This window comes from Lytechinus pictus, chromosome 7 (assembly GCF_037042905.1).
Source record: "Lytechinus pictus isolate F3 Inbred chromosome 7, Lp3.0, whole genome shotgun sequence".
NCBI lineage: Eukaryota > Metazoa > Echinodermata > Echinoidea > Temnopleuroida > Toxopneustidae > Lytechinus > Lytechinus pictus.
Window position 1 is genome coordinate 48,398,401 of NC_087251.1, and position 19,536 is coordinate 48,417,936.

Sequence of the window (19,536 nt, forward strand, 5' to 3'; positions counted from 1 at the left end):
ATGTTTTGAAATCGGCCGTGAATAATACGTGTGAGGAAAAAGATACTGGCCCAAAATCACCAATTTTTAGGATAACCGGAAGATGGACACGGAGTGAAATACGGGTGTAGAGTAAGATATTAAGTCATTTATATCCCTCGTTATATTTTTTTTCTTTAATTTTTACGATAACCATGATTGCCATCCCACCTTTTATGACTCGGAAATATCCGATCGAGTTCACTGTCCCGATGTTCGGGTAGGTGGAGCGGTAGTGAAGTGGAGCCTGCACGAACATCGTCTGAGGTACTGCCCCATATATATAAATTTCAATTTTTTAATGGTTCAGAACTTCAGGATAACTAAAATTTTATTTTTCTTTCAGATGTGAAATAATTTGTCTGTTGACTTGTCTACTAAACTTAGATCTAATGTTAGTCTACATTGTTTTACAAATTAGAAAATAACATTTCAAATCATGGTCATTAAGCCAAAAGGTTTTTGATTTACAATGTAACTTTTAGTACATCAGCTGCTAGCATGTGACGTCACAAATACAAAATAAAAAATGCTAATAGATCTAACTTTTAAAATCTTTGTCTTTGAAAGGATTTTCCTCACTTAGCTTAACAGTACCGTACGCTGCCCAATCGTCGCTCAGTTTACGTATTTTCCTTTATGTTTCATTCAATTAGCTACGATATGCTTACTTCCATATGTCATCTGAAAGCGAAAATACTGGAAAATCGTTTCATAGGATAATAATTATATGTCTTAGAAGCCCCGCTGCGTAATTCGCCGTTTTTGGCACCCCTTGCGCCTGCCCAATCGCCGCTCACCATTGCCCTAACTCCGCTCGCTTAGCGCGCGCATTCATACATGTAGTTTATAAGGCCTGATACTGTCTAACTCTTTTTTCTACCCTTTTTTCTTGCACTTCTGAGTGAGAAAGTGAGTAATTTTGTTGTGATTAAATGTATTGTTTACAAGTTTTATAGTACTATACACTGTATAAAATGTTTCTTTCGCCAAGTGCAATTATTTTTAGGGCCTCAAACTTTTTGTTACTGATCTACGCCTATATATCGGTTTTTTTTATCCTCCAAACTTTATTCCGTATTTTTTATAAAATACATATTTTCAAAAAACCTTTCCCGACAAACTTTTAACTGATTTCAATTGTCTAATAATATGAATATGATTCTAATCCATTCATGAATTTATGAGTATATTATTATTTATTTATTTATTTCGGAAATGAAAAGTATATGAAATTGGAACAATTAATGTAATACAACATTAACAGAGTATATAGATTGAGCACCCACTGGGTCAAATAAATTACTGTTGTCAATAAAGACCATGACCCTAACCAGTGCTATAATAAAGGTGCTTACAAAAAATCGGAAGCGGATAAAAGAGTCAGCATGAACAAAAATGTTTAAAGAACAATATATATAATAGAATAACATGTTTGATATAGTTAAGTTAACTTAATTAACTTAAAATATCAATATTGATGAATTTACATTCTTATGAATAAAACGCTATAAAGCTCTTTTAGCACATTCGCCATTCAAAGTAATCATTTTCGCCACTCATCCAACTTGAGTGCCCCCCACCCCCTTGTCGTCCCTTCCGCTCATCGACCCCTGATGCCAGTGACCATTGATTTCCATTATTATTTTTTTATTATTAGAAATAATTATTTGCATCCTCCTTCAGGTTCTAATTCAAATTTGTTGCTTTTACACTATCTTGACTCATTATTTATCAAGTATATGTATTCGTGTATCCCACTTTTTTGTTTACTCTTTACTTTTTCTTGTCGTATTGATATTTTTATGGGACTCTCACTGCATAATTCTTTGGAGCCTTCAACCAACAAGCTTTGCTTTTACTTTTAGCTCCCTCATATCCACATCTCTCATTTTCTTTCTTTGTCATAATAGAACCAATTACAAGAATACATTCTAGTATTTTTTTCTATTGTTATATTATGTACACGTTTCATATTTTTACGATGTTTATTTATGCTTATCTATGAAAACTTGTAGGCCTATTGTATAATATTATTGTTTGTATTGAATTGTTGATTTTTTGAAAATGTGAAATGTTGATGTGCATAAACCTTGAACCCTGAACTCCGATAATATTTTTTTTGGGGATTCCCTTATATTGACTTTCATTAAATAAAAGCTCATCTTGAAAAACAACAATAAATATTTAATCACCTCGCTGGTTTAAGTTCATATTCGAACTTCCGTCAATAATAGGAGAGGGAAAAAGGCACTCAAGAAAATTCTATTTGTTCAAAATAAATTGGTCAATTTAAATCCTGTTCCGTTTTCAAACAAAACACAATAAAAAAAGGAAATCTCCAGAAACATGACAAAGTTTCATCTATTCAAATCAATCAGGAAACTACTGACCGAGTTCAAAAGGCCAATGATATAGGCCCATTAGTGGGAGATTTTTTCTTATTTATTCATTTAAATTCTTTATTTTATTTAGATTTATAGATATGAATCAGATAGGCATGCAGATAATGCGTATGGGCCTACCATAAAATATATGTATCATTAGGCTCATAAGTTATCACATATAGGCCTATAATTACACATCTATTTCCATCATTCCAATTAAATTATCCCTAAATGTCATACTCTGAGTAAATAATATTGGTAATCATCAAAATATGAATACGCCACATAAAAAAACAGTATTACGATCGATAATAGCCTAGAAGACATGCCAGCCTGCATGCCAGGGGCCGCGGAACCGGGGGAGGGGCTTCACCCCAGAACAAAAAAAAAACTATCCCTATATATCTAAGTTGTTTGTACGTCGGTATTTAGTGATAAACATCGAAGTCTCATTTTTTAGCATTGATGACCCTACGATTCGTTATAGAGCAAGATAATTTTTGTAAAACTTTTTCCCAAACACTTTGGGCCGGGACAATGATTACAATTAAATCTCGAAATATTTATGGTGAACAGTGACAAACTCTTTTGATCATCTTTCAACATTTCTGTAAACGTCAGCTTATCTGCCTGCTCCATGATAAATCGTTGACGACCGAGGGGCTTTTATTTGCCATCACCCTCAGCTAAACGGAGAGAGAGGGTGAGATAGAAAAGAAATCATAGGAGAAGTGAGAGAGGAAAATGTAAAAGAGTATAAAGAAGAAAAAATGGCCGCGTCGCAAAAAAGACAACAGAAGAGGTATCAATCAAGGCCGGAATAGGAAAATAATGAAATGAAAAAAAAAGAGGAAGGAAAATAAAAGGAAGAAGACAAGACGAAAATGAGAGTTGGGGGACCGACAAATACCTGTACCCTTCATTTAGAACAAAATAACTATTCAGCCTGCGCTTCGCACCCGCATTGCCCGTTTGTTTCATTATTCATGTCTTGTTTTCAAGTCATTCTCGGTTTGTAACATAAAACATCATGACAAAAGTGCTTAAAATGTCTCGTTTTTTCTCTGAATCAGGGGCGGAAATCTTTCCCAAAAGTAGGGGGGGGGGGCAAGGGGCTGGAAAATTTGACAAGCAAAAAATTATGAATTATGACCTGAAATAAATTCAGACATTCCTACATTGTTTACACTTAATTTTCATCTCATATTAAATTCACGAGTTGAATTAGTAAAGTAATCAGGCGTTACCATGGCAACATACCATTATCATGCATTCAAATGAACTTATATCCATGCAGAACACTCTGTTGTTTTCGATATTTAATTCAAACGAATTGGTCAAACCTATATGATTTTGGCATTTTAATTGTCATTTTCCACCATTAATCTTTTCCCACCATAATGTTGATTTATGATGCCAATTCAATAAATGCCCCCAACGTCATTGGCCAAAGTTCCGTCATTGACCTCACTATAGGATTTTCACTGAATCCCTTATTTCGAAGTTTCATGATAGCTATAAAAACCTGTAGGCCTATTTCAAACTTATGATTACATTTCACAAACTTATCCTGTTTTAAGATTTCAATGTTTACGACGCCGCCCGCGCGGCACCGTCGGAAAAGCGCCCTGTCTCTGCAGGCAATCAAGACAATTGTATTTTTCTGCGGGAAAGATAAGCCGTTACAATGGCAATGGATCTTTTGCAAATACTTTGATGACTTGATAGGCCTATATCTAGAAATTGAATTTGGAAGGCTTAAGAATGATAGATTGGACCATTTAAATTGACAGGGTAATGTGCCATATATATAGGCAAGGCTCGACATTAGCGGTGGCCCGGTGGCCCGGGGCCACCAAAAATTCACCTCGGGCAACCATTATTGATAAAATGTTAAGTTTTGGTGGCCCGAATCGGGCAACCAATAATTTTCAAAGTAGCGCAATTTTTCTCCCAATTTTGCACGCATTTATCAACTTTCTACAGCTCAAATTGCAAGCCAGTTCGTCATGCGCCCTTTTTGTTGATCTACACACAAATACACACACACAAAGTTTGCATATTAGGCCTACAGCTATAGCATACAGTAGCTATTATCCAGCCAGACGCGCCGGCCGGCTGGCGTGAGCTTTGCATGAAGCCACTGCATACAGCTGTGCTCTAGATGTAGCTCAGCCTATTCAGACTCAGGGAGCTGCGATAAAAAATGTTGCTGCTGAGAAATCTTCCACAGAACTTTGAAAATCTCAGTCAAAGTCACATTTTACACCAATGAAATGCAATTCTACAGTCTATATTACGAAAATCTGGTGTATCCTGATTATTTGCAAGTATTAAGAAGAGGAATTATGACCTCTCTTTTGACTCAAAAAGACCGATTTCCACATTAATTAATACACATAAAACACATAGGCAAGTACATCACAGTCCCACGTGTGCATTTGTATGTATGTTGATACTTGGTTTCTTTCGAAGCTGTGTATTTTCTAGCCAAAAACAAACGACAGTTTCTTTCTTTCTTGTTTATAAATGACTTCTTAAACCACTCTTGAGAAAGTAAATACTTTGGGAAGGCATTTCATTGATATGAAATGTGATTTTTTTCCCCAACATTTTGGCAAATATAGGGAAGGACTTTTCTCACACTTTTTTTCCAGATATAATTTTTGCCGTTTCCTTTTTTTTTTTCCTTTCATTTTTTTTTACAGTGGTTAAACCATTTATACCCCTTCCCATTGAATATGCCTGATTAAAAAATATGTTTCTACTGAAAATAAAATAATACAAACTAAAGGATATAAAAATAAAAATGTGCCATTCCCAAAAAGTAAGTGAAAATTATTTGCTTGGCTTTTAATTATATTCCAGTCAGAATAGACTGTTGCCACAGCTGTTAAAAAATATATGTAATGGCTTCTTAATTTTCCCCTTTTCCCCATTTTTTGTCTCACCTGCATAGCAGAGTGAGATTATAGGCGCCGCTTTTCCGACGGCGACGGCGGCGGCGACGGCGGCGTCAACACCAAATCTTAACCTGAGGTTAAGTTTTTGAAATGACAGCATAACTTAGAAAGTATATGGACCTAGTTCATGAAACTTGGCCATAAGGTTAATCAAGTATTACTGAACATCCTGCCTGAGTTTCATGTCACATGACCAAGGTCAAAGGTCATTTAGGGTCAATGAACTTAGACCATGTTGGGGGAATCAACATCAAAATCTTAACCTAAGGTTAAGTTTTTGAAATGTCATCATAACTTAGAAAATATATGGACCTAGTTCATGAAACTTATACATAAGGTTAATCAAGTATCACTGAACATCCTGCTTGAGTTTCACATCACATGACCAAGGTCAAAGGTCATTTAGGGTCAATGAAGTTTGGCCGAATTGGGGGTATCTGTTGAATTACCATCATAACTTTGAAAGTTTATGGATCTGATTCATGAAACTTAGACATAATAACAATCAAGTATTACTGAACATCCTGTGCAAGTTTCAGGTCACATGATCAAGGTCAAAGGTCATTTAGGGTCAATGAACTTTGGCCAAATTGGGGTATTTGTTGAATTACAGCCATAAATTTGAAAGTGTGTTGGTCTAGTTCATAAAACTTGGACATAATAGTAATCAAGTATCACTGAACATCCTGTGCGAGTTTCAGGTCACATGATCAAGGTCAAAGGTCATTTAGGGTCAATGAACTTAGACCATGTTGGGGGAATCAACATCAAAATCTTAACCTAAGGTTAAGTTTTTGAAATGTCATCATAACTTAGAAAATATATGGACCTAGTTCATGAAACTTATACATAAGGTTAATCAAGTATCACTGAACATCCTGCTTGAGTTTCACATCACATGACCAAGGTCAAAGGTCATTTAGGGTCAATGAAGTTTGGCCGAATTGGGGGTATCTGTTGAATTACCATCATAACTTTGAAAGTTTATGGATCTGATTCATGAAACTTAGACATAATAACAATCAAGTATTACTGAACATCCTGTGCAAGTTTCAGGTCACATGATCAAGGTCAAAGGTCATTTAGGGTCAATGAACTTTGGCCAAATTGGGGTATTTGTTGAATTACAGCCATAAATTTGAAAGTGTGTTGGTCTAGTTCATAAAACTTGGACATAATAGTAATCAAGTATCACTGAACATCCTGTGCGAGTTTCAGGTCACATGATCAAGGTCAAAGGTCATTTAGGGTCAATGAACTTAGACCATGTTGGGGGAATCAACATCAAAATCTTAACCTAAGGTTAAGTTTTTGAAATGTCATCATAACTTAGAAAATATATGGACCTAGTTCATGAAACTTATACATAAGGTTAATCAAGTATCACTGAACATCCTGCTTGAGTTTCACATCACATGACCAAGGTCAAAGGTCATTTAGGGTCAATGAAGTTTGGCCGAATTGGGGGTATCTGTTGAATTACCATCATAACTTTGAAAGTTTATGGATCTGATTCATGAAACTTGGACATAATAACAATCAAGTATTACTGAACATCCTGTGCAAGTTTCAGGTCACATGATCAAGGTCAAAGGTCATTTAGGGTCAATGAACTTTGGCCAAATTGGGGTATTTGTTGAATTACAGCCATAAATTTGAAAGTGTGTTGGTCTAGTTCATAAAACTTGGACATAATAGTAATCAAGTATCACTGAACATCCTGTGCGAGTTTCAGGTCACATGATCAAGGTCAAAGGTCATGTAAGGTCAAAGAACTTTGGCCACGTTGGGGGTATTTGTTGAATTGCCATCATATCTCTATAAGTGTATTGGTCTAGTTCATAAAACGTGGAAATAAGAGTAACCAAGTATCACTGAACATCTTGTGCGAGTTATAGTAGTTTTCAAAATCAGCACTGCTGCTATATTGGATCGCGTGATGCAGGTGAGACGGCCAGAGGCATTCCACTTGTTTATTAACTTTGTTTTATTAGTTTTTCTTTCATTTTCTTTTCTTTTTTCTCTCTAATTTTTTTCTTTTCTTTTTTTTCCCTGTTCCCTGTTCTTTGTTTTTTCTTTCTTCATTTTCTTTCTTTTGTTTTATTTCACTAATTTCTTTTATTATTTTTGTTTTCTTTTTGTAATATACTTTTTGAAAATTATTTTCGTTTGTTTCCCCCTTTTATGCATTGTTCTAATTTTGCAGCATATTTTTCTGTGATTTTCTCCTTCTATAATATGCTGCAAAAGAGAAAACAGAAATAAACTGGATTTGGGGCATGCATATTCTAGGTTTTAGGATTCAAAGAGGAAGGAAGGAAAAACCATTGTTTTGTACATCTATCTGAATTTGCTATGCACTATTTATTTACTTTACCATTATCTCTATACAGAGATTTTAAAAAAAGTCCACACAACCTGCGAACAATACAATTAATTTATTCTCTTTCAATCATTTCATTTTTACAACGATAGAAACATTTATCAATTAGCAAAGTAAAATAACAGCAAACAAGGTTTACATGTATAAAGTAAAAGTAACATAGTGGTAGTGGCTGCAGAATTAATATTTCAGAAGTTTGTTTTATTCATTTTTAATGTTTTTCTTTATATTTTTCGGGCCACCAAACTTTAATATCGGGCCACCAAAAAATTTTTTTTGATGGTTTTGGTGGCCCGAACGGGCCACCACCAAAAAAAGTTAATGTGGAGCCTTGATATAGGGATCAACTTTTTTTTTAAACATATTAATCAGTTGCCATGGCAACGGCGGAAGGAGGCATTTATGAAACTGGCAACAAGCGGATTCATGTTCAGCACCATCAAAATAGAGGAAATGACACAAAAAATCAGATTCTAAAGAAAAGTCTACTTGAAAAATTATGACAATTCCGTTTAGGCCCTATATACTCTTACAATGATTATCATACACAATCAGGGTGAGCGGAGTTAGGGCAGGCTGCTATCTCAAGGTATGCCCTCGCTAATTCATTCACACAACAAATATTCATTCTAGAAAAAATTGTCATGACGACATATCAGGACCTCCCGCACCTGCGACTCTCACATTTTCATTCATCATATAAGAATATAACATTTTTCACTGTTTTTAGGAGTTTTTAAAGTGATTGAAAAAAAAACGTAATTTGGTGCAGTTGCGGTACAGTTGATCGAAGTTCAAACAGTTATCGGGTTACTTTACATTTAAAGCAGTATTTCACGATGATTAATTAAGGGATTGATTTTATTTTTCCACACTTTGTTTTTTCATGTAATGGTCTCCTCTTGGGTGCTTAATTATGCGAGTATACTAAACAATAAGGAATTTGGGACGAATTTAAAATGATAATCATAATAAGCAGCGTGCGCATCGCGCTTGTGAGGGTGAGCGAGAATTGGGCAGCGTACGGTACATCCAACACAAAAAATCAAACTCAAAGTCAAACCAAGGCCAAGGGCAAGGCTTCACCATTTAAAAAAAAAATAAATAATAATTTTTCTGCTCTTGAATAAACTTAATTTAACTCAGTCTCAGGGACAGGGTGAACTTCCCTTTAAGTACGTGAAGATTCTATGACTAGATCATAGATCAAATGGAAGTTAAAACTTCAATTTGGGGTAGGCCCTATAAGAAATTAATTAATACTTATCGACGTCAAGTCTGCTAGTTAGCTACATCTGGCAATTTAGCTCCTTTGCAATTTGAATACATTTGACACGGAACCGTGATTCCTGTATTTGAGATGTGTGCATTCGAATCGCACACGCTGGAATACGATATTTCTACCTCGAACTATGATCTACGATCTAGTAAAGCAAGAAATAAACGGTATCTTACCATTATTTGCGTTGAATTTTTGCAGTGAGCTCGGCTTGCAGTCTCAAAGAAAAATATACGGGTTCACAAATATTTAGGCACATGTACTATCTAATAATGATTGTGGATTGGCGGCGGAAGTCGGGAGGAGATGGAGGCTGCTCAAGTCAAGGGAACCCGACTGGGTCGCTCGCTATCGCGGAGCGTTTGTAGCTAGTCGCGGATAATATTGGATTACAGCCAATTTGATTTTTTTGAATATAATAATGATTCCATCATAATTTCTATAAGATATATATTTTATTAATGAAAAAAAAATTAATTTTTTGAAAATGAATATATAATAATAAGACTAAATACATTCCTAAAGTATTTTTTCTGCAAAAAATATTTGTTCTCGTTTTAATAAATATTGTCCATTACTATACCGTAAGTACTAAGTAAACTGATCGAATTTCGGCGGTTACTTCACCACGCGGGGGCGTGACCTTATGCGTTGTGATTGGAATCCATCCATAATTGCATTGCCATTGTTTGGACCCCCAATTCCCTCTCACTCAGTCTCAGAATGGCGGCTTTTATGAGTTTTCCTGTCACTCGGACCCACGCGAAATTTTCTCGATTTAACTTTCCTGTAGACCACAATGCTCTCCACCTTGGCATATCTAAGAGTGCATCTAGTAGATTTCTAGGAGATAAACTTGACAATTATGGCTATGCAATTGTGTCTCTGGTTACTGAACATGAAAGCTCAACTGCAGAGGACAGGGAGCTGTTTGTTTGTTTACAGATTTTAGATGATGCGGTGGTGAAGAAATCCATCTCACTTTCTCAAGTGTCAGAATGTCCAGATACTGTTACTGTCTATGCAACTGAAATGTTTCATAAACACTACAAAATATTAGATCATGAAGACGTCTACATCAGACCCGTCAAATCGTTTCCTCTCGCAAAGGCTGTATTTGGAGCAAGGACAAGCAGATGCTACGAATGGTCAAAGAAGAGGCTTTTTAGTACAGGACTCCTTGTGTCGGCATGTCAACAAAAAGTCTTAGTGCGGGCAAACGATAGATTTCTTGCACCTGTTATCCCAGTGTTTAGTGGGGATGAGACGTACAGCCTAGCGAACTACATGGATTTGATTGCCTTGGAATGCGAGCCTGTTACGCAAGGGATAATTTCAGTCAACACCTCAATTGTGATCACAGATATTTCTAGTAGTATTGGCTTCCCAGATGAGACACATATCAGCCCTAGACCAAACAGAATTGACAGAAAAGATGGATCTGAAGACGGAATGGAATCACCTTGTTTTGAGCTCCCGGAACCTCGCATCATGTCTGATTTTGCCCAAGGACTGCTTGAGATTGAAGACCACCATACAGTACAAAATCAGCACTCTGATTCTGGTACAGCTGATGACATGTCTCTTTCATCTGGAACTACGATTAACATGAATGGTGAACATCGTACTGCCTCCAGTCTTCTGTTGAGACCAGTGTTGATGCCAACATCTTCTGCACATCGGAATACCTTTGGAAAAGGGAACAGATCCATTTCTAGTTCATTCATTGGTGACCAATGTGAATTAGCTTATAAGCTTGGTGTGACAAAAGATACACTCGACAAACTTCATGCGTACAATGGTAGTTGGGTCACAGTAACATTGGCAGAACATCCATCAGAGACGGAAGATGAAACTGTGAGAGCAGACCTAATCAATACGGACGTTGAACTTGACGAAGCTGCCGTCTCAATACTCGTCCCAAGACCTGGTAATCTGGACCACATTCAAATATCCACCCCTAAAAATTTGCCTGTGAAATCAGTCTCGTCAAAGCCACCAATGTCTGACCAAACAGCCTCTGATTCACAGAATGATGTCATTGATTCCAAGGAGGACAAAAGAAATGAACAAAAGGATGAAAAGACATTGGATCAACCTCTGCTTCCATCTCAAGAAGGTCAACAAAAGCGAGCCCATCTCGCTCAAATCTTTGTTGTCAACCCCAAACTCTTCCCAAATGGTGATAAGAGGGGTAGGAGAAGTGGAGCCCATGTTCCTTTTAACTCAAATGAAGTTGAATTTATTGTGGAAAACGATTCAGTGGCGATATCCCCACAGCTTTGGTTCAACATCCAAGATCACCCTTCTCAACTCATACAACCAGATACCATGGTGTCTGTAAAGGTAGTTGTTTTATGGTTTGAACCTTTTAAACTTGATTTTTTTTTTAACCCATGTTGGTTCAGTATCCAATGTGAACTAATGGTATGAAGTACTTGTACTTTTGTAGTTTGTTGAATTCCATATAGAAAAGGGATTAATTAGCTACTGTATTATTGTCCAGTTTACAAATTTCTTGTTTGGAATGATTTTGAAATTCATGTATTTTCTAATTTTTGTCTCGCCTGCGTAGCGGAGCGAGACATAGGTATCACTATTTCCGTCGGCGTCGTCGTCAACAATTGTGTTGTACACCCAATAACTTTCTATATCTTCGAGGTGGGACCACCAAATTCATACGAGAGGTCCATCTCCTGAAGGCACAGGTCAAGTTCGAATTTGAATAAGGTCAAAGGTCAATGAACTTTCCATGACTGGCACTGTGCTGTGTTGTACACACAATATCTTTCTATAGCTTCGAGGTGAGATCGCCAGATTCATACCAGAGGTCCATCTGAAGGCACAGGTCAAGTTCGAATATGAGTCGAATTTGAATAAGGTCAAAGGTCAATGAACTTTCCATGACTGGCACTGTGCTGTGTTGTACACACAATAACTTTCTATAGCTTCGAGGTGAGATCGCCAAATTCATAACAGAGGTCCATCTCTTGAAGGTTCATGTACAGGTCAAGTTCGAATATGAGTCGAATTTGAATAAGGTCAAAGGTCAATGAACTTTCCATAACTGGCACTGTGCTGTGTTGTACACACAATAACTTTCTATATCTTCGAGGTGGGATCACCAAATTCATACCAGAGGTCCATCTCCTGAAGGCACAGGTCAAGTTCAAATATGAGTCGAATTTGAATAAGGTCAAAGGTCAATGAACTTTCCACGACTGGCACTGTGCTGTGTTGTACACACAATAACTTTCTATAGCTTCGAGGTGAGATCGCCAAATTCATAACAGAGGTCCATCTCCTGAAGGTACAGGTCAAGTTCAAATTTGAATAAGGTCAAAGGTCAATGAACTTTCCATGACTGGCACTTTGCTGTGTTGTGCACACAATAACTTTCTATATCTTCGAGGAGGGATCACCAAATTCATACCAGAGGTTCATCTCCTGAAGGCACACGTCAAGTTCGAATATGAGTCGAATTTTAATAAGGTCAAAGGTCAAAGGTCAATGAAGTTTCCATGACTGGCACTGTGCTGTGTTGTACACACAATAACTTTCTATAGCTTCGAGTTGAGATCGCCAAATTCATAACAGAGGTCCATCTCTTGAAGGTACAGGTCAAGTTCGAATTTGAATAAGGTAAAAGGTCAATGAACTTTCCATGACTGGCACTTTGCTATGTTGTGCACACAATAACTTTCTATATCTTTGAGGTGGGATCACCAAATTCATACCAGAGGTCCATCTCCTGAAGGCACAGGTCAAGTTCGAATATGAGTCGAATTTGAATAAGGTCAAAGGTCAATGAACTTTCCATGACTGGCACTGTGCTGTGTTGTACACACAATAACTTTCTATAGCTTCGAGGTGGGATCGCCAAACTCGTAACAGAGGTCTATCTAAGTCATATAGCATAGTTTTGACATGCAGTCTCTTCATGACTGCAATATGCAGGCGAGACAACGCTTGGCGTTTGCCTTGTTCTTAAAACTAGAACCAGTAGTAAAAACAATAACTTTATTCAAATTTTTGTCAACTTTTATTTTTTAGATTTCTAAATTTTCTTTTTCTCAATTTCATTGTCTCAGTTATCATTTTCCTCCACTGACATCTTTTGATATTCATTTAGCTTGCCACAGATGAACTAGAAGAATACTCTAGTATTCTAGCCACATCACAGAGTATCACAACAAGCTGCAAACCTCCTATTGCCACTGCTGTTCATCTCTCCCTCATCAAGTCACCACACTATCCAATGACAAGCCAGTTTGATGATGCAATAAAGAAGTACTTCTCTGTCACAAGGCAAGTCAATCAAAATTCAATACATGCTGGTGATTTACAAGCAAGAAATTTGATGACAACATATCTTGTCATGTTAGCAAAATGGAGTTGTAGATTGCTCAACTCATTTTTGACATTTTACATCTTAGTGAACTAAGTTATTCTGAATTTCATGAATTAGTTCAACTAATACACAAAACCAGAGCAACTTTCGCAATGTAGGCCTATCTGTATCTGCTTCAGCGATGTACTTGTACACAAGAACGAATGGCCCGTGCTATGGAGATTACCTTCATAGAGATAATGTAGTCAATCCCATCAGCTTATTACAAACATGTAAATTTGTTGCTTTCACAATATTTTTATTTTCTTAAATGACAAGTCCACCCCAACAAAAAGTTGATTTAAATAAAAAGAGAAAAATTCAACAAGCGTAACGCTGAAAGTTTCATCAAAATTGGATGTAAAATAAGAGAGTTATGACATTTTAAAGTTTCACTTAATTTCACAAAACAGTTATATGCACATCCTGGTTGGTATGCAAATGAGGGGACTGATGACGTCACCCACTCACTATTTATTTTTGATTCTATTCCAAGAAATATGAAATATTATGATTTTTTCCCGTTTGTCATGTGAAATCGAGCTTTATTCCTCCCTGAACATGTGGAATTAACATTGTTTAACATTATGTAGTTCAGTCAAGTTTTTCATTATTGTTGATTCTGTAAAAATTGAAATATTGTAAAATTCAAACAATAAAAAACAAAAGAAATAGTGAGTGATGGACATAATCGATTCTCTCATTTGCATAACACTGAGTTGTGTATACTGTTTTCAGAAAAATAAGCGAAACTTTGAAAATGTCATAACTTATTTTATATCCGAGAAGGAAGAAATTTTCAGCGTTACGATTATTAGATTTTTCTGTATGGATTCAAATCAACAATTTTCTGGTGTGGATTTGACCTTTAACCTTGCTAGTTATTTTCTATCATTCAATTCTTTACAGGCTGCTATCCAAAGGGGATGTGATCAGCTTCAGCACAAGAGCATTCCCAGAATTCACCCAAGAAGCTGGAGAAGGGGGAGGTCAACGTCTGCCCAACATTAACTTCCTGGTCAACAAGATAGTTTCACCAGTGGAAAGAGCTTCATCCTACCTTGTCAATGTCTTGCACACAACAGTCTATCAGGTTTGTATGAAAGTAATGGGTTGGGGGTATTCATAAAAATATTTGAAATGTTTCAAATACACTGTATAAGCTACTGCAATATTTATAAGGAAGGCTGAAATGGGTTTTTCTATCACCTTCTGATAGCCACATTAATTTGAAGCTGAAAGATGTTATACAGATTTTGATTATCATACACTCTGTTAATGTTCACTTCGGTACAAAGTATAATATTTGTCAAAATTTCATTTTCAATGTAACCATTTTGCATGCTCAAAGAAAAAAAAAGAAAAAAAAGGCAGGCTCGTTCTGTTTACTTTACATGTACCATATTGAAAAACACAATAACCTCCTATAATATCACGTTTTTGAAATCAATATGTCCATGAAATTGATTTCATATAGTGTATAATTTACTTTCAAAATGGTATTTTCTCAAATAATAGGAATGCCTTCTATGAATGTTAGAGGATTCAATAGCTGAGATGACCCAATGCATATGATTCTCAGTAGTGTATGCACTTGTAAACTTTAAGAGGGTTACTACAACATGTAATGAAGACTTGGTATACTATGACCATGTTAAAACAATGTGCTGTAATCAATATTGAAAATTGATCATAAGTTCTGTTTGAATGATATGCTGCCGCCTTTCATTTATGATCCATTGTACTGGGATTCCCTTATCATCATAATACTTGAAATTCAACACAAAAGAAAAGATAAGACCTACTAATTACAGAGCTGCCGAGTAGTACGATTATTCCGTATTTAGTACGTTTTTGCAACCAAAATACGGGAGTACGTTTTTTCTTTAAAAAAATATGTTTTTGGTATTAAAAAAAAAAAAAAAAAAAAAAAAAAAATCTCTATATGTCTCTATTTCATAAAACGTACACAAATATGGTTATTAGATCAATGTAATTTCAGGTAACTTGTTTTTTTTTTCAATCATTTTGTAAAAACCAGGGTGAGATATACACAAGTTTCAATGTTTTTTTTTTTTCATCTGCAAGAGCAGTGCACATTTTAGCTTGCATGCAGCTTGAGCGCCGTGATGGGCGAGTGCGCCAAGCATTTTATTATGAAATACACTTTTTTGGGGGAAAATACAAAATATTTATCTCACACTGTAAAAATATCGATTTTTTTGGTCAAAATACTGATTTGGGGGGATAAGAATACTGAAAATGCAAAATACAACTTGGCAGCTCTGTAATTATACAATAATAAAGCATTCTCTTTCTCATGTGAATAGGAAGGACCAAAGCCAAGCTTTATTCCAGTGACATCAGACGTCTATCTTAGCAACAAGTTAGATCCACTGTGGGCATCACCGGTCCCCACAGGGATCAGTAAATATCCATTTCAATTGGAGCAACTCATTCTTCCGTTTCTTTTTGGCAGGTTTGTAATTAAACAAAATATTCTCAATTATCATTTTAATAGTTTGATGTATTTTGTAGAATGCTTCCAAAATCATTGAATGTCTTTTAAATAATGACTTTGAATTTTTGAGGGATATCATGAACTCCTCACCCCAGCCGCCCCCTTAATAAATGAAAGGTAAGGACAAAACTGATCATCCCTTTCTATTTTTTTAAAGATTTTTCTTGAAAGTTTTCCCCAAATCCACTCCGAAGTATGCAACAAATTATGCAGTTTCAAGAAGAAAAAAAATGCCTTAATTTCCACCTGAAAAATATTAGCTTATATATCCTAAAGGGAAATCAATCCATTGAAAATATATTGGTTTCATGATTGAGCGTGAAATGCAAGGGGGATGATGAAGTGTATATGTCATAATGAAACATATATCACCAACATTTTACTCTCATTTTAAGTTATTCTGTAAAAGTTTGTTTACATTATATCATTGAACATCAAATTGGTTTTTTTCTGAATAAAACAGGACATTTCTAAATCCTTTAGAGGTTGCTTCTGTGAACATCCTATTCCTTAACATTTTAGGATGTCACTTGAAAAATTGGACCAAGGGAGCATGTCATGAAGAGTATTGATCAGTAATTTTCACAGATTAAAGGGGAATCCAGCCTTGGCCATAAAATGTGTTGGGGAGGAGAAAATTAGATTAAACAGAGTGGTAAAAGTTTGAAAGAAATCGGGCAAGCAATAAGAAAGTTATAGCTGCTATAAAATTGAGATCATGATACAATGTAGATTTCAAATTGGCAACTGGGTAAGTAAATTATGACAAGGGGCAAGGACAACTTTCCCATAGGCCATGTACTTAATTATTAGGGATTTGTGGTTTTCTCCTAAGTACCCATTCCCCTGGGGCAGTAATCTAAATGTAACCCAGATAGTATATTGTTTTATGTCCTCATGAAAGAAAAATATAACTTGAAATAAAACTTTTGGGAAAATGACATATTAGCCATTATATGTATTGGAGTACATGGAAGAGTAGTCCTTGTCTTACATCACTATGACACCTCATATTCGGCCAATTTGAAGGCTCCATTGGTATAGTGATTACCAATATTTACAACTTTTAAAAAAATCATAACTTTCTTATTGTTTGTCCAATATTGTTCGAACTTTCACCTATCAACTTATCTGATTTTTCTTTTTTCTTATAAAAGCAAGTTCTTATTTGGGTTGGATTCCCCTTTAATTTGCTCTTAGCCAATCAGATGCAAGGATTACCTAGAGCTTATAACCTCACTGACAAACATCTCCATTGCAGGGTCCAGTGTGAAAGACTACCCTCATCCATTCTCTTGACCGGTCCTGCTGGGAGTGGTAAAGCTACCGCTGTGAAAGCCGTTTGCCGTCAGCTCAACATGCACTGCATCAATGTCAACTGCTATGATCTTCTCGCTGATACCTCTGCAGCTACTGAGGCTAAAGTCAGGAATACATTCTTTAAAGGTAGCATGAAAAACTGGTTAATTATTTCAGTTTTAATTCAGTTCAAATAAACATAGTTCAGATTGTAAATTTCCCCTAAATACTAAATGGCTTATTAAACTTCAGCTCCACGATCTCCTTGCTGACATCTCCGCAGCTACCAGGCTAAAGTCAGGAATACATTCTTCAAAGGTAGCATGAAAAATTGGTTAATTATTTCAGTTTTAATTCAGTTCAAATAAACGTAGTTCAGATTGTAAATTTCCCCTAAATACAAAATGGCTTAACTTCAGCTCCACGATCTCCTTGCTGACACCTCCGCAGCTACCAGGCTAAAGTCAGGAATACAGTCTTCAAAGGGAGCATTCAAAATTGGTCAATTATTTCAGCCTGAATGCAATTTAAATGAACATATCACCAAATTTAACCTTGCCCCTAAATCAAAATGGCTCAACTTGTCTTTTTTTGCCTAAATTAATTAAATTGTTCTTGCACTAGTTGACAAACTTCTGGGAGGACAAATTAAAAATATATCCATTTGATCATACATTTGTCAGCCCATGTAAGGCAAAATTGCTATTTTTTTAAATTCACAAGATTGTTTGTCAGAATTGATATTGGCATACTCCTTTCCTGATGAATATTCAAGGGTTGTGCTTGTTTATATTCTCACTATCTTGGCTCATTCTTGAACTATCAGATTTTTAATAGGAAAATGAATGAACACAAGTTTGGGGGGAAATTGAAGTCAGGCCAGATCTTTAAAAGATAAGTTGAAAAAGAAACAGACCAAACAGTTAAAAACATTATCAAATTATGTTTTATAAACATATGATGTAATTTTGATTTCATGGTTTAATGATTACATGTTGAAATAACAATAAATATAGTATTTACTTGTCTGCTGTGCCATGAACTGTTAAAAATGAATAGTGATAGCTTTAAATTTTGATGTGTGCTCTCTGGTGTGGCTTCAGATATCAATTTCATTCTTATAATAGAAAGTGAGTGTGGAAACACTTTTACCAAGTCACTTTGCTCAATTTTTTTTTGTTAAAATACTTTGCCATTTTGATTTTTTAGGGAACTTAATTTTTGTGTTGTATTGAGGTTTATTTGCAAACTGATGAAAAGGCTTATGTCTTGATACAAATGGCAGCTACAGTGTTGATGCATTTTTTTATATATATATATATAAGTTTTTTAGGTAGAGATATACTTTGTAATCAATGTGCTCCAACACTAAACAAGAACATTACTGATTCAATATCTTAAAAAGAAAAGAATTTGAAGTTTATAGTCTATATATTCAATCTTTGATTCGTCTGATAATCTATCAGGTTTAGGTCACAAATGATGGACAGCAGAAATTTCTTTGAAGGAATTATCCTACTGTCCTAAGACTAAACGGGCTTATTGAATACATCCTGTTCATTGTGATACCTTACTTTCAAATAATTCAAAATCAATATAGTGTAATAGCACAGCCACCTGTAATTGCCTCAGCTTAAGTTCTGAAGTATTCACATTGTTCAAGACTATATTTATACCCACAATGCAATATTTGGTCATGTGGTCACATAGTCTCAGAATATACCTATTACTTTATAAATAATTCATTGCCACACTTTGTCATTGATTCTACAAATTAATTGCAATGGTACAAATGTAAATTATTGGTAATCAAAGTGTGAGAAGTACTTGTATTGAGGGTCAAAAAGTTAGTTAGGTCTAGATAATAAGATTATACAGATATTACCTACTTAGAGTTTGAATATAACATTTCTTCTCCCCGACGGAGTTATATTTTTCCCAAGGGATTATATTTTGCCCAAAGCGCACAGCGCTGAGGGAAAATATTCTCCCGAGGGAAAAATATAGGTTCGGAGGGGAGTTGAAATGTTATTTATTTAAACGATAGACCAGGCAATATCTGTTATATTATAGTCTATGTGGATTCGCCATCAGAGATTGCATTCATCATCTGGCTTCAACCTGAAATTCTTGCTACAGCTCTGATCCATCTACGTCATAATGGAATTTAAAAATAAAATACATCAAGCGCGTTCTTCATGCAATCGACGCGTTAACACTAGCGTTTACACCCTGATTACGCAACTTGTGAGCAACTAGTGACGTCACCTTAGTGAATATAATGACGCAATTGACA

The 19,536-nt window shown here is 35.6% G+C and overlaps 1 protein-coding gene across 1 annotated transcript in view; it reads left to right on the plus strand.

The window, feature by feature from the left end:
- The first annotated feature begins 9,578 nt into the window (after positions 1 to 9,578).
- LOC129264280 (peroxisomal ATPase PEX6-like) overlaps positions 9,579 to 19,536 on the plus strand; it is a 48,695-nt gene continuing 38,737 nt past the window's right edge. Inside the window, exons 1-5 of the mRNA XM_064102969.1 lie at positions 9,579 to 11,376; positions 13,163 to 13,338; positions 14,330 to 14,513; positions 15,751 to 15,899; positions 17,203 to 17,387. Of these exons, the coding sequence (XP_063959039.1) occupies positions 9,754 to 11,376; positions 13,163 to 13,338; positions 14,330 to 14,513; positions 15,751 to 15,899; positions 17,203 to 17,387 (2,317 nt within the window). The 5' untranslated portion in view covers positions 9,579 to 9,753. The remainder of the gene's footprint in view (positions 11,377 to 13,162; positions 13,339 to 14,329; positions 14,514 to 15,750; positions 15,900 to 17,202; positions 17,388 to 19,536) is intronic.